At 36.5% G+C, this 16412-nt stretch overlaps 1 protein-coding gene across 11 annotated transcripts in view; it reads right to left on the reverse strand.

The window, feature by feature from the left end:
* Window positions 1-252: 252 nt before the first annotated feature.
* Window positions 253-16412, reverse strand: part of Nova1 (NOVA alternative splicing regulator 1) — a 125584-nt gene continuing 109424 nt past the window's right edge. For 7 of the 11 annotated variants that reach the window (XM_029540788.1, XM_021201544.2, XM_029540793.1 and 4 more), the window contains 2 exons: window positions 14978-15049; window positions 253-3323 (listed from right to left, as the gene is read on the reverse strand). In XM_029540788.1, the coding sequence (XP_029396648.1) occupies window positions 2319-3323; window positions 14978-15049 (1077 nt within the window). In that variant the 3' untranslated portion in view covers window positions 253-2318. The remainder of the gene's footprint in view (window positions 3324-14977; window positions 15050-16412) is intronic. The other 4 variants (XM_029540789.1, XM_021201545.2, XM_029540795.1 and 1 more) reach the window with 1 other exon arrangement.

Genomic DNA, 16412 nt, shown 5'->3' on the forward strand with positions numbered 1-16412 from the left:
AAAGATTAAAGATTTGCTAATACTGAACAAACATTTTAAAGACCCGACATTTGAAATGCTTCTAAGACACATCCTAGTTCGCTTCCTTTCCCTTCTTCCAATGAGTGGGGCCCCAATCTTTGCCTTTCTTCACTGCTGACTCTGAGACAGCATGGTGAAAGAAATTTACATAGATATTATTTACTGTTAATGTATTATAAATGATCTGAGACTTGTGACATGCAAGGAAAAAATGAGACGGGAGACAAGTGATGCTACATGATGAACTAAGCACATTTATAATGATAAAATGAGTAAATATAATAGCGGCAATGCTAACCACTGATTCCACGAGATACACTATTTGTCAAAACTTACACAGCTACAGAGTATCGACGATAAATAGTCATTACCAATTAACACAGTTTACTACAGCTTTTCTCTTTCATTTAAACAAGCATATCATTCCCTTTGAAAATCATTCTCTAAATAAATATTTAGAGATAGAGAACTCTAAATGAAATAACAGTCCAATGTTAAAAACTAAAATAAAAAAAAATGAGTCCTACTCTTACAGTTTGACAGAAATGAATTATTAATAGTGGAAGNGGAAGGGATCAGGAAATAATTTCAAGTTCTCAATGTCCAAAAGTAAATTGCACAGTAAATCAATATGAAATGAAGAGTCCATATAGTTCAATGAACAAAAGGGAAAGTTCATGAGGACAAAGATCACAGTTCAGAGAGAGGCTGGACGAAATTCAGACATGGAGCATCACACTCATTGTTCTTTAATTGGTTGCACAGAAAGGAGCAGCTGGGATGCCATTTAGCTTGCTAGGATGGACNTAACCAATGGGCTGAAGTTGAGATGGAAGTAATTCTCTTTTGTAATTCAGTTGCTCAGCCAGATGATCCAGAGGTAGCCAGCATTTTAGTTTTGTCCATTGAATTTAAGACTGCATGCACAGCATGAGGAGGTGCTGGGGATGGATGCCCCTATGAGTGGCCTTGAGTGGGCAAACTCAGAGGTTAACAGATGGTGTGTCAAATGGCCTGGACAGTTGGCACTCAGGAGAGGTACAGAAGAGGGTGACAGTTGTTGGGTCTTGGGAACAAAGGCTTATCTGAAATGACCTGTCAAAAAGCCTGACAAAGGTAGATCACACTACCTCTCAAGATAAACTGCCTCTTCTAAATAAGCATGCAGGAAATACTGTCTGGTTGGTGACATAAAAATGCTCCACAAAACATGCAAATTACCGAGTATTAGAAACTGCACTGGCTGCTAGCGCCATGCTGCAAGGACTCCGTCATGGAGCAACAGCTAAATCACAGATAGCTTCACAGTAAAGTCTACATTCACAATACTAATAGGTTTCTAGTGTTAACAAATTATACACAATTATAAGCTCTTAAAATGCAACGTACTTATCCAGCAGTTGCAGATAATGAAACATTATCAGCTATCAATAATGTGTTGGCACTTTCACTTTTGTTTATAAAATTTCCAATACACTGTACCACAGTTATGTGTCTAAACAGTGAGGATGTTAATGGAGTAATGACTGTTCTACTGGCCAGGCGATGGGATCAGTAGTGAAATCAGTGCTTAAAAACAAATGTACAAACCTCGGAAGAGGTGGGACTCCATGTGAGAACTTTTGTTGAACTTACACATGATGAAGAATGGGCCCTGGCCAGCATGCAGCATTATTTCCATTGTCTAGTTCAGATGGAGAACAGGTGCTTTTATTGATCTGTAAACTTACCAATGTAATTTTCCACAGTTTTAACCTTTTAAATATTTTACAGTGCTTTTATGCAACTATATTGCTTTTTGATCGTTTTAAATTGAAAACTTATTTTTCAAAATATTGTTTCCTACTTCTCTGTGCCCTAAGCAGGAAGTAAGACATACATGACAGTGCTTTGGCCTCACTCCAGTTTAGGTCACTGACCCCACCATACTCAACCTAACAGTAGTTAATTTAGTGTTATCTAGAACTAATACTGAAAACTATACGCATATCCCTGTCTACATTCAATCATTAAACTACAATAATGCTGGTAAAATGGCAGGCTTAAATCTTACACTAGAAACACCTGACAAATATACACAAGCAAAGTAGAGAGAACAAAACAGATCAAGAAAAAACTCTATGAAACATCTGGTAAAACACATATTATTTACATATACACATTGTCAACATAGTCGCATTCATTTGCATAATTATATATTAATAACAGAAAAACTTCACTTCTGCAAAGTACAGTACATCCTTCTTGAAAATGGGGTAAAGGAGGGGTTAAAACAATCTGATGTATAATTGGGACACTCAACCCACTTTCTGAGGATTGGCAGCCCGAACTCCTTGCTCATATGTGATCCTCTGTGTAATTAAATACTGAGCAGCCTGTGTTGCAGCTGGTGTTCCAGTAATGGTTACCTTCCGATTCCTTGTGCCAGGTACGAATTCTCCCTTTTTGGAGATCTGTATCCTTGCACCAGTCAACTCCTGGTATTCCACTAAGGTTTTCCCTCCTTTGCCAAGTATTGCACCAACTAAGTTTTCTGGAACTGCTATTTCAACTACATCCTTTGATCCATCTGTGGATTTCTCTGTCCCTAGAATGGCACTGGCAGCTAGGGGCGAGGCAGCTCCAAAGTATCCATTGGTTGCAGCAGTAGCAGCAGCCAGGCTACCTAATGCAAATGTCCCCGCCGTTCCACCAGCTGTGCTGCCGCTGGCTGAGGCTTCACTGGCATAGGTGGCCAACAAATTGGCTGCTGCTGCTGCTGGGTTGGCACTAGCAGCTGCGGCAGCCAAAGCCCCCGTGGCTGCTGCTTGGCTGAGACCTAAACCTAATGTGTTGAGATTATATCCATAGCTGGCTAATGTATTAAGTGCAGAGGTGATGGCCACCAGGTCATTGCCTGTGAAGCCAGATAAAACTGCTGGGAAGGCCGCCACGCCGGCAAGGTTAGCATGTCCTAGTAGCCCTGCGGCCGCTGCGGCAGTTGGTAACACTTCAGCAGTGTTTGCATAAGGAGATCCGGTTGGATTGGAATTTGCCACTGGACCTGTCACATTGGCATAACTGATATTGAGACAGCTGCCACTCTGTGGATCCTCTTGTATCTTCTGGATGATAAGTTCAACAGCTTTTCGGTTTTGTTCAGGTTCTCCACTCACAGTGACAACCCTCTCTTGCAAGTTGATCCCATCGGGTTTCTGGGAAAGCTGCACCCAAGCCCCTGACTGCTCCATTATAGCCTTCACAGTAGCACCTCCCTTCCCTATTATCAGACCTGCTGTGCTGTTGGGAACTATAATCTTTACCTGTAATTAAAAAAAATACGTATAAATAATACTTCTGTTTTGTGCACATGCATCATATTACTTTGCTATCCTAGAAAAAGTACAATCATAAATTGATAATTAGTTTAAACATAATTTATTAAGATGGAAATATCACAACTTTAAAGTGACTTTTATCATACTTTAATAAAACTACCTTGTACAATGAGTTTCCAAAGGAAAATGCAGTTTTCAAGTAAAAAAAGCAATCTTCAAGTCAAAATTATTAAACTAAAGTTCCTTAAATCTCTGCACTTTGCAATACAGTCTAAAGAAATCAGCATGTCAAAATGAGGGACTTATAACTGTACAGATGGTAATGTCTTCATATAGCTAAAATATCATAATGCCGCTACTGGTTCTTCATCTGTTGCAGCTTAAAGACTCTCTGCTCCAAGAAACAGTGTAGAATAATGAAAGCAAAGTTAACACAGACAGCTGTAGAAAATACTCAGTTAAAACTTTCAAAACATTAATTTCATGTTCCTTTTTACCTAGTAGCCTGGGGGGTTATTCACAAATATCTTTTTCATTTTATGGCTATATTTAGAGGTAAAGATCAATAAAATTATTATCAACAATTTTTAATTGGACAAATACTCATTTAAGTTTATGGAAATTGACCACCAAATTGTTAATAACCATTTAGGATGTTTCTTAAGTTAAGGGGGTGTGAGAGTTACATCACCTATAGATTCTGATGATGTGCCTCTCCGTTTTAGAAGACAGCCCTAGTTAGAAGTAGTGCTTGTCACCCTGTCATTGAGCAGTGATGAGAAATTACTATAGTCACTGAGTGCTTAGGACAGTGTAATCTGGCCATTTTGTTAATTTATACTGAGTGTCCTGCCACAAGAATCATCACATTCTGTCTTACTTCATCCCAATAAAATCATATTGTTCAAGCACACAAGTACAGCACTTTCAGAAACCCAGACACTAAAAAGCTAGATACTAACCTTGCATTTGTTGACATCCACGTATCTATCTATATCCCATCCCTGGGCTCATCAAACCTGCAACTGCAGTCACTGACAGGGCACTGAAGTAACATCTTCATTCTCTCTGAGGCACAGATGTTAGACTAGGTGGCTAAATCACCTCTAACATCTGAGTGGAAATTTAGCTTCTGTATTTGAGATTTTTTTTTTGTTTTGTTTTGTTTTGTAATGCATTAGCTAATTTGAAGCAAGTACCACCAATGCTATCTTAGAACCCAAATCTGCAAAGGGACATTTTAAAGGCAGTTGGTGAGGTCTGGCCATTCTGCTCTTGAAGGAAGCAGGCAATAAACATAAATCCATGTTCCAGACTGGGCACATGTGAGTGCATTTATACATTTTACACACACTCTTTATTTTGTTTGAACATACAAAATATTTTTTGATTCTAATTTTATTTAGTCCTGTGATAAAAATAGCTAAATTTTGGAAACTATAAAATACAAATTTAAAACCACTTCTTAGAACTGGCAAATACATTCAAAGTTGCTGCCCAAGTTAGTTTTATTTTATGGAGGCTATTGGAAGAATACATTAACAGCTATTAATTTTAGTAGACTTTTCCAGGAAAATTGTTTGTTTTTAAAGAATCTCTAGCTGCATATGTGGCAGAGGATGGCCTAGTCGGCCATCAATGAGAGGAGAGGCCCTTGGTTTTGTGAAGATTCTATGTCCCAGTATAGAGGAATGCCAGGGCCAGGAAGCAGGAGTGGGTGGGTTGGGGAACACGGTGGGGGGAGGGTATAGGGGATTTTCGGAGGAGAAACTAGGAAAGGGGACAACATTTGAAATGTAAATGAAGAAAACATCTAACAAAAAAGAATTATAATTATAATTCTAACCCTAATTCTACCTTAGGCGATTATAAAGATGAAATAGAACATTTTCTAGAATTATTTGACTTAACAGTATTTTGTTTTCCTTCTGAAACGTTATTTTTTGTGAATGATGTCTATTTTAAGATTTATCACACATACAAAGATCCTGGAAAAAAACAAAACAAACAAACCAAAACCCTATTCAAATCCTTCAGTCAGGCTTCCCAATAAGCTTCTGCACTGAACTAGGCAGGATCCCCCACAGACTATACACTTCTCCAGAGTATGCTTCAAGTCTAGCATTTTGTGTCTATTATCTGTAGTCATAAAAATCCCATACTCAGTCCACAGTTTAGCTGTGAATTCCTAAGTGTATCCCACGCTTATTGTGTTTCTCTTTGCATTGATCTTTGGTGTTTTCCAGCTGACTGAAAGGTTTTCTCTCTCCTTATAACTGCCTGTTTCCTCAGTGGGCGTGCCTTTACCCTTGAAGTCGTGTATATCCTACCATCAATTTAGCTACCTATAAAAAAAGAAAATCAAACTTCATACCCCAAAAGGTCATTTTCCCCACATTTCTTACTATGGTATTTCTCCTAAGCAGAAGTTAGCTACAGTCATTTGCCTATAGGTCACCCTCTTATCTGACTTTACCATTCCTATTTGTACCTGATTTAGGTTACACATGGGTAATAATCAGAGAAACAAAGCAAAAAAGTATATTTGAAAGGGAATGAATTATTTAAAAAAAGATTTACCATAAACACAGAGAGACATTTATATGTCTATGTACAAAATACCCACCATTGGATTAAGTATGTTTTAATTAAAAAGCGATTAATTTATCTCATGTGTGTATTTTTCTTACATGTCTATAATTGTATGAGACATATGTGGTGGCCATGGAGGCCAGAAGAGAGCTTCATGTCTCCTGGAGCTGGAGGTAGATTTAAAACTCCTTGGGGGAGGGTGCTGGGAATGGAACCCGAGTCTGTTGCAGAACAAGGAAGCACTCTTAACTGTGTATCACTAACCTCTAACTCTGGTTTCTTCAGTCAAGAGTATTGTTTATCATAGTCAAATCCTAAAATTTCAAGTCACATATTGCATATATTGAAATATTTATAAGTTAAGAGCAGTCAAGCTTTAATCTTATCAGAAAGTTTCTGAAAATAACACTGCCAGGTTTCCAGTGACTTAAAAATCTAATACTGTTACACTGACAAATAAACAATTAAGTATATTTCATCCACCTGATTCCTTGTTCACTACTATTAAGGTATACTTTCTACCATGTCCTCTAGTTTCATACCTCTACGAGTGTTTAGCATAATTCAACCATGAAAACGTGGTCAGATTAATTTTAGAGGTCTAAGACTGAGTGTTATTTGATTAGGTGGTGAGAAGGGCTAGTTAATAAGATGGCTCAGTGTGCGTGGGCATCTACAGACTCACTCCAGGAGTAACTGTATTATGAATGTACCTCCCTTTTGTTTCAAGCTTTGTATTTTAAGCTAATACTATACCTGATATACATGAGTATCTCTAGAATGTTTGTAGAGGTGCTGCCTCATTTTTTCTTAACACATGTTATTTTTTCTTTTGTGTGTTAGCTAGGAGAGACTGAACCCCATTTTGTCTGGCACTGGAAGGGACAGAAAATGAACAATAGTTTCCATAAAACTTCTAAAGGGAAAAAAAAGGTTTAATATACTTATTTGAATTAAGATTATTTTGCTTTGCTTCTGAACCAGTCTTCATTTTTGTGAATGATGTCTATTTTAAAGCTGCATTGCATCAATGCTTGGGACGTGTAGCTGGAATGAGGACTAGGAAGCTGTCCATGCTTGCTAGCACAGAAGCACTTCAAACTACCACTGTTACTCTGAGATGACAAGCACTCTAGACAGTTATAGGAAAAGGAAAGCTGTTAGAGTCAACTGCAGGGAACCAGAGAACGTGTAAAATGATACAATATGGCAGAGACATCTATTTTAGAAGTGAGAATAATTTAGAGTAGTCTTGCTGTTTTAAAAAAAATAAGATTTTACTAAACTGAAGTTTTGTCATAGAAGAAGGGCTATTTACAATTATTCACAGGTTAAATAAGAAAAGGCTATTCATGCTATTATTAAAGTCTTCTCATTTCCATTTTGGTACATAATCACTTAAACATATGCTTAAGAATTCTTAACTGAAAATTAAAAAAAATTAATATGCAATTTATGGCTCTCAATTTTGTATTTTTCACCAGATTCAATATTTAACTTAAGAAGTGATGCAGATGATGGGAAGAAAGGACAAGATATGTGTCTTGATCTGGACATTTTCAACTTGAAATATCTATTAGGCACTAAATGAAAATGTCAAGCAGATGAATGGTTATGGGCCTGGAGAGTAGAAAAGGCTTGAGAGGTAAGGAGAAATTTGTATCATGGAAATATACAGTATTATCCAGATAGGGTAAATTCATAGAGTGCTTAAATAATGACCAATAAAATATTAATGGGAGGGGAAAAGTCTGACTTTAAAAATCATCAACGATATCAGATCAGTAAATTAGCCACAGTGAGGCCACATTATGAACATGCATTTGTGTGTATACACTTCCACACATACACTAACAGTGGATGTTCTGGCAATGAAGGAAGCATGGGGAGAAGGCATCTATTTAATTGAGTCCCAAAGTTTTTGGCAATAACATTCCAAAACAATCTTGAAAACCATGATTATAATTTCTGTATAAAGATCTCCAGGGCAAGAAATCTAACCCTATCTATCTATAGCTATGTCTACTACTGTACCATCAGATGGAAAAACACTTTTTGAATAATATGTCTTTGTACCTTAATTCATATTAATTAGCAAAATTTCTCAATCCTAAACTAACACCAACACTGAAACTTTTGTAGGTATCAAGCTGTTTAAATACATGTGTCATCTTGCTCACCGGGGGTCATTACATTAGAAACTCCACAAGCTTTGATATGAATCTGGACTCAGGATTTTATTATATAATAAATATGAAAGATAAAAGTACTATATGTATTATATAATAATTTAATTTGCTATAACTTTGAAGCCTGAATCAATGCCCATTCCCTTACATTAAATGAGCCTCTCACTGCAATACAGCATCTCTCCAAGGAGCCTTTCTGACACACACTGGCACATTCCAAGATGTACAATAATGCAGGGCATTTTGAAGCTCGGAGGCACATACAATATCAAGTAGTTCCCCTGAGAGACTTCTAATTTCTATTTAACATATCATGTTATATTGACAACTGTATTTTCGTCCTCTTGTCATTTTTAGCTAAATTTTAGGAGGAAAGACATAGTGATAAAAAGCTAGTAATTTTCATATTTCTTCCATCACCCTGATGCATTCAAACACAGAACATGACAGGCATTTTCTGGCCATTAAAAAGAGGAAAATGCTTCTTAGTAACTTACTTCGTTTTTGCTCACATACAAAAGCTATTGGACTAGTTTTCCTGGGTCTTTCCTATCACTTTCACAGATTCCCACATAATTATCTGCAATACCAGACATTCTTCAAGAATTATACTCTAAAGATCAGGTTGTTTACCTACTTTTGCTAGTGTAAACATCATTGAAATGCATATATATATATATATATATATATATATATATATATATATATATATCAGAATAGTCCTTAGGTGAGATTCTTAAGAGATGTACCACAGTGCTTCCTTTACCAACATTGTATGAATGGTAATTTCTGTCTGCTTAATACCATTTTACTTCTAAGCACACACATTGTTTCTGAATCTGATACATGTGTATCATACATACTTAAATAAAATCCTATCTGAGAAAAAGGTCAGCCTTGTGATAGACAGTGCAACTGAGCCTGATTCTGAACATGCTTCTCCTGGACATTTCTACTCCCTTCCCTGTCAATTACCTTTCCTGAACCTCACTCATTTTTCTATCAGATTTTCAAAATTTTTCCATAGGAATTGAGAAACACTTCACGTATCAGGGATGTTAACACAGCTGGATAGAAGGAAAGTATAGCAAAGATTATATGTTCTTCAAGCTTAATCTCTTTATTCCATCAACCAATTTCTCCTATTTTCTTTACACAATAAGAGACAATTCCCAAACAGAGTTTCATTGGAAGAATTCTATGAAACATATGATCCTGTTCTATGCAATGGCAGTCGGTTAACATGGACCTTCTCAGAACCTACTATGTATGTCCCAGGTTCTGGTTCATACACCAGAGAAGACAACAGAGAAAATTCCTATTGTCATACAATGTAATGTTCTTAAGGACTGATGGGGCACACAATACACAATAGGTGTATTAGGAAGAAAGTGCACAGTTCTCCCAAGACAGCAGAACAAAACGCAGCAAGAACAATGCAATCAGGAGTGCTGCGGTGAGAGGAGGCCAGGCAGGCACACTAAACAAGGAAGTCAAGTGGCCTTCTGGAGTAGATAGTCTTGACAGACTACAATGGCGTTAAGCAAAAAATTAGAATTTCACATGTGGAAAGACAAGAGATGAGGAAGAATCTGTCAGAATCTGAAAGGAATAGTGAATGTGTGATGTGAATGCCCCGAGTGAGTGAGTGAGAGGTAGTGTTGGGATCAGGGAAAAGAAGCAGTGTGGTCAAAGACAGAGCCTCATGCATGCTGGTACAATGCTGGGTATATTGGGTGTTACCAGGGAAACTGGGTTACAACAGTTAAGATGTAAGCAAGAGAATACAAACTTTCAACAGTTTAAAAGGAGGTTTAGGTTGGTCTTTGGAAATGTTGAAATGAATGGAGAACTTAGATGTGTAAGTGATAAGCAGGCAGCTGCATGCAGTCTGGAGTTGTACTGAGAGGTGAGGTCAAGGAACTTGGGACCTGAAGCTTAAAATTTATAAAATATTTTTGAAAACAATAAATTTAAAATATTAATATTAAAACATGGGACTGGAGAGATGGCTCAGCAGTTATGAGCACTGACTGCTCTTGCAGAGGTCCTGAGCTCAATTCCCAGCAACCACATGGTAGCTCACAACCATCTGTAGTGAGATCTGATGCCCTTTTCTGGTGTGACTGAAGAGAGTAACAGTGTACTCACATACATAAAGTAAATAAAGAATGTTTAAAACATGGTAAGAAGCTTGCATGAGCCCACATAGAGATTCTATGAGTTCATAGTTGCTTGAATATGGTTTGAGAAACAGCTTTTGTCTTTTCTACAGTTCATGGGCTAAAATTTGACCCCAATGCAACTGTGTTGGGAGGACAGGGCATTCAGTAGTACATATTTTTTATGAATTCCACCCTCTCTAAAGGATTACTTCTGCTATACGACATGTTTGTGGGAAAGCTTTCTGTCTCTTCTGACATGTGAAGTCACTGTGTTGGTTCCCTTCTCTATATGCTACCCTCTGCCATGTGCGTATGCTGTATGAGAACTTTCATTAGATGCCGATTCTCAGACTCTCCATCCTCTGGATCTGTGAGAAGTGTTCTTCATATGGTAACATGTAAGGCATGAAAGCATCACAAAATGCCTGAAGCACATATGCTGAACATAGCAGACATAAAAGGCAATGCATACGATGCTCAGGAGTCCCGTATCTGAAGAAGAGGACATCTATCAGTGAGATGCGACAAGAGCGAGAATAAGAGAGCAACAGCAGGATCAACATAGCATAATCAAAGCTGAACTGTAGATTTCAAGGACAGGAAGCACATCACAGGAGTAGATGCAACAAAACAGATACACAGTGCTGACAGGCCAATAACATGTGGACTGAGAAGAAACACCTGGAACCAGAAGTGTGGCTATCTCTCTGCATATCGGTGAGTGGTGGAGGTAAGTGCCACTGGAGTAGATTCTGGAACAGAAAGAACATGGGAAACAGAGTAGAGATAATACTTTTTATGGATTTTGCTATGAAGGATGAGAAGAGGGATTAGTTTGTGGAGGATAGGAGAAATAATGAAAGAAGGCTGTTCAGTGTTTTAAGATTAGAGACAGGAGTGGAAGGGGAGAAGAAGGGAGAAAGAGCAGAGTGAATATGATCACAATACATCACATGCATCTATGAGAGGGTCAGAATCTAAAAAGAAAAAAGACAGGAGAAAAACAACTGCATACAGATTGAAATACTGTAAGACTGAGTGAAAACAACAAAGAATAATTAGAGAAATGGATATGCTTGTAATACAATTGAAATAATTGATTTGATAGGAACTGAGAGAGCAAGGCCTGTGGAAATAAATGAAAAGGCAAAAGTCATGTATGTAAAGTGTTGGTCTAGTATACTGTTGACATCAGTTTTAGGAAGTTCTCTTTTGATGGCTTCAATGATTTCAGTGGAGTATAAATAAGGTTATAGGTTGAGAAGGGGAAGTAGGAAGATCGATAGCAGAAAAGGGAAGAAAAGAGAGTTCTGAGCCTGTACGTTTTATCTCTGCCCCCTCCTGATAACCAGACACCAATGACTGCCTTATAAAAGCATGATGAGATGACCGAGTATATAAGCATCATCTTGGAATTGATAAATGCTACTGATCCTGTTGACACTTTTGAAAGTTTAACCAATTCTCTTTGCCTTACAGTTTTTTTAACTTGAAACCCTCATAAATAAATAAATAAAAAGTGCAAACATTCATCTTAAAATATTAAAAAGATAAAAAGGAAAATAAAATGTAACAGTGTCAGCTTTACCAAATGTTTCCCAATAGAGATCGAGGCATTTCACTACTATGTTAAGAGCAACAGCATGCTCTCTAGACTGTAATTATACAGCTAAGCTAAGGGCAGTGAACCTGACCACAGAAATATCTTGGACTTCAGAAACAGACAATACTATTATTGGTATGCTGTTAACTTGAATATTTAAAATAAGCTATTTACCAAGTAATTTCCTTTTAAAGGCTAATATTTTTCACACTTCCTTTCGATGAAGACACTCAGACACTACAGCACTGTGAGAAGAGCTGGGGACTTTCATGTAAGATGAAAGACTCTAAGAGAGCCTAGCATCTGTGTTTCACATGGGCTTACTCAGCAGGTAAAGATCAAGACAAGGTTCTCACCACATACTGTGTGCTCTAGGGTTCACTTCTCGCTATCTATTTACAAGGCACATCACACAGTGGACTTTCCATTTCCATGGTTGTTACTATTGCACAATACTGTGCACAGACAGTATGATCCAAAGAAACAGGTTAACAAGGCTGAAGACTAAATAAAAGGTAAGTGCTGAAAATGATAATCTTTACAATGTAAAGTTTTGGAATGTTGGCTCTGCAGGGCAAGCATATCCTTTGAATTACTGTTATGGTTTTCATCTCTATCTATGGTTTTCATCTATCTTTTGCATATTTACAATTGTTTTCTGCATAACAGTAACACAAATGACTAATGGCAAATGAGAAGTAGATCAAAATCATTTAGCTAATGTTGATTAGAAAACAACATAAATGTTAATTTTTGAGTGTATACTGTTTTGCTCATAAAATTTTCTTTGGGGAAGATTTTTTCCAGCTTTACAACAGGGTTATACAAGTTATAACACATGGTAGTAATTTTTAACCTAAAATAGAAATCCCTGATTTTCGCCATTTCTGTCAGTTATAAGAGTTGAAACATATTTGAAAATAGTTGGGTAAATATAAACTAAGTTCAAATTAGTGAAATTAGTGTATATCTATGTCTATGTGTATAACTATGTGTATGTATGTATGTATGTATCTATGCATATATATCTAGTATTTTACTATTGTAAACCTTAAGATTATTAATTGAGCTATATTTTCCTAAATAGACTGTATTTATAGATATTAATCAGTAAATTAATTAGGACAATTCACAAGAAATTCTCTATATTTAATGTGTGAGTGAACAACAAAGACAACATTCCTTTACTGCTACCATCTGATCGGAACCTAACATGAAGGAGTACAAGGGAGAGCTACAAATTACTAAGAATGAAATGTTATTGATAAGCTACAATTCTTTCAATAAATTAAGGATTTGCTCTTCTTCGTTTAATGCTTGCTTCGTGTGATCCAGGAGCTATGCTTCTTTGTATACAAACAGGAAAAAAAAAAAGAAGAAGAGGAAGAAGAAAACAGTATGAATAACAAAACGTATCAGTACTGTAGACAGAATATGAAATCACAGTGCCTATATTTCAAATACTCGGCAGAAGCAAGTGTGATAATAGATCTAGTGGGTAAAAGAGCATTAAAAAGAAAGGAGATATACTTGGCCTTTTTTTTTTTGGTTTTTCGAGATAGGGTTTCTCTGTATAGCCCTGGCTGTCCTGGAACTCACTCTGTAGACCAGGTTGGCCTCGAACTCAGAAATCCGCCTGCCTCTGCCTCCCAAGTGCTGGGATTAAAGGCATGTGCCACCACGCCGGGCTATACTTGGCCTTTTAAGGAATCACTTTATAAAAATCCACATTAATGTAAATAAACTACCGGTCTAATTTTAGAGATTAAAAATCAGACAAGTGGCTTTCTCAGTATCATCTTACTTTGAGGGAAATCATTGGTCTTGCTATGATGTACTCATCTGTCCAGCTTTTGTTGAGAACTCAAACCCTGATGGAGCATAGGAGAGACATTTCAAACAAAAGGCAGTCATTCCTTCCCTTGGTGAGTTTCTAAACCACAGAACCAAAGTACAGGGGAATGAAAGCAAAAAAAGGGAGGCTTGAGAACATAGTCTTCAGAGAACACTGCTGAACTCATCGTCCAGAAGGGCCTTAACTTCATGGACAAAATGGGAGCGCTGTGACATCCTTGTGCTTAAAGAAAGTGTCATTTCATAGAAAGGAAATCAAACTCCTACTGTATACCAGTATCCTAAGAGTGCTTAGATTTGCTTAAGTCATTACATTTTCACTAGGTTACAAAACTATTAGAATCACGCAATGAGCAAAATGATTCTGATGGCCTTAAACTAAGTAATATGAGAAATGCCATATATACTATGTGTAGCAATACCTTGTTGGCCAACTAATAAAAGTATTTTAAAATATAAGATGTCAATATTTAAATAATCACATGAAGCCTTATTTACTAAAACTGAAAAGCAGAAATAATAAGAAAGTACTTCTCATCTGAATAAAACTCAACTCATACAAAGTGAAAATGTTTAAACATTTTAATACTTTTTTACTCAACAAATTGGAAAAGTGGCCTGCAAGTATTTAGTTCCAAAACAACTGTCAAACTGAAGCAATAAGATCTAATTTTCATTGCAAGGTTTGATACTCTTACAATGAATGTGTTTAAGAGTTCTTAATTAAGAAAATATATCATGTTCTAATTATTAATAACACTAAAATTATACCAGTTTTTAAGCCAGAAATGTTTATCATTGAACTGTTTACAAAGTAAGGCTGGTTTCAAAAAAGTAAAATTATTTTGACCCTTAAAGACACATCGATGCTCAATTTTAATATAATTCATAACCCATGTGTTATACTTAAATTATTTCTAAAAACTACTAAGAAAATATATTGAAAGAGATGAAAAGATCAACTCAGTAATGGACTGTCAGGGCTTTGTAAAGTGATCACTATTTTAAGAACTCCAAAATTCTGATAAAGTCTACCACCTGAATAGTTTTGTTAATGAAGTTAAAATGCATGTAAAATTAAAAAAATGATTGGTATTTATTTATTAGGTTATTTGGAATCTGATCATGGTGCATATATGAGAATGAACGAATAAATCCTTAACCCACCAGTATCTGTTTCTCCAGTTGGCACAACCGCTGTGAAAGGATGGTGTAGATGAGAGGATGATACTGTACCTGATTGGCTCTGGAGGTGGTCATGGGGTCAGATGGAGAGGACTTGGTGGTAGTTGGGGAAGATGGCAATGTCTGGGAACAAAGCAGTTCAGGAGCAAATCAACGTTTATGAGCCTTAAGCTGATCATTAAATAAAACAAAACGAAATAAAATGTAATATAACGAGAACAAAATCCTATGGACAAAGTTTCCACCTAGTCGTTCAGATTTAATGGAATTTAAGGTCAACTGAGTAACTAATATATGTAAATATGCATGCATAAGCATGTAAAAATAAATTCATGACTCGAAATCATGGTGGTGACTGATAGGAACTCACATGAGTGCTAAAGGCAGCCTGCCCTTATGCATCAAGAGCAGTCCCATTTCTTTCCCTCTAATTTGATTTGGGGAAAAGAGATGTCAAAGGAAATTCAAGAAGTTAGATGAATAAAATTGGAAGAGCCACTTTCCTATCAATGAATACGGTCAGAGATTTGAAGAAGTGGTGAAATGAAGTTTACTTTGGCATAAAAGTATCCACCTACTTAATATGTTGAACATCACCAACAAGCTGATTCCACATGAATTTAGGGATCCATACATAAAAGCAATTTAATTTGTAGTTCTGTGTTCTTAATATCACATTATCTTCTAAAATATTAAATTTTAATATACTTAGAGCCATCTGAAAATGTAAACATTAACCTCATTAATAAACATGTCAACTGAGAGCATTCTAAAAATTATCATTATCATTTATGCTAAATGGTACATTTATAATAAAGGGTATAATATATTGTACATCATCCACCTATGTTCAAAGCAACCACAAGATACTATGAGCTGATTTTTTTCTGTCCATTTCTAAGCATATGATAAGCTACAGAGAAGTATCATAGCAAACTCTATATATTTACTGAGTCATTCACCCAGACCTTTTAGAAACCTTTAATTTCTAGCAAGGCAGTTCAGGGTTTTGTTCAAGTATTGTATTGCCCTTAAGATAGAATATGGCCAGGCAAGACCCTTTAAAGGGAATATTTCTTAATAGGCAAATAGGATAGTTTCCTATAGTTTAGACAAGCCTGTATGTGTTACTTTGTTATATGCCTATCAGCTACTGATATATGAGCAAAGACCTAATTTAGAGGTTTGCCAGTGCAAGGGAAAGTACATGAACATGTATGTGGTCAGATATTTGTGTCTCAGGTGTCATAACCTTCCAATTTAGACAGAGTAAAGCAGTTCAGAATAAAATCAATGACAAATTGGATCAACTCACTGACTCCCAGTAATACCATCAAAGTACTTGCACCATTAGGCTACGCTTCATTAATTTTTCCCTTAAAGTATTTTCTTTCTTAAAACCTACAACACCTAGAAAATTAGTTGGCCACACAATCTCTCTCTCTCTCTCTCTCTCTCTCTCTCTCTCTCTCTCTCTCTCTCTCTC

The sequence above is a fragment of the Mus pahari genome, chromosome 7 (genome assembly GCF_900095145.1).
Source record: "Mus pahari chromosome 7, PAHARI_EIJ_v1.1, whole genome shotgun sequence".
Lineage (NCBI taxonomy): Eukaryota > Metazoa > Chordata > Mammalia > Rodentia > Muridae > Mus > Mus pahari.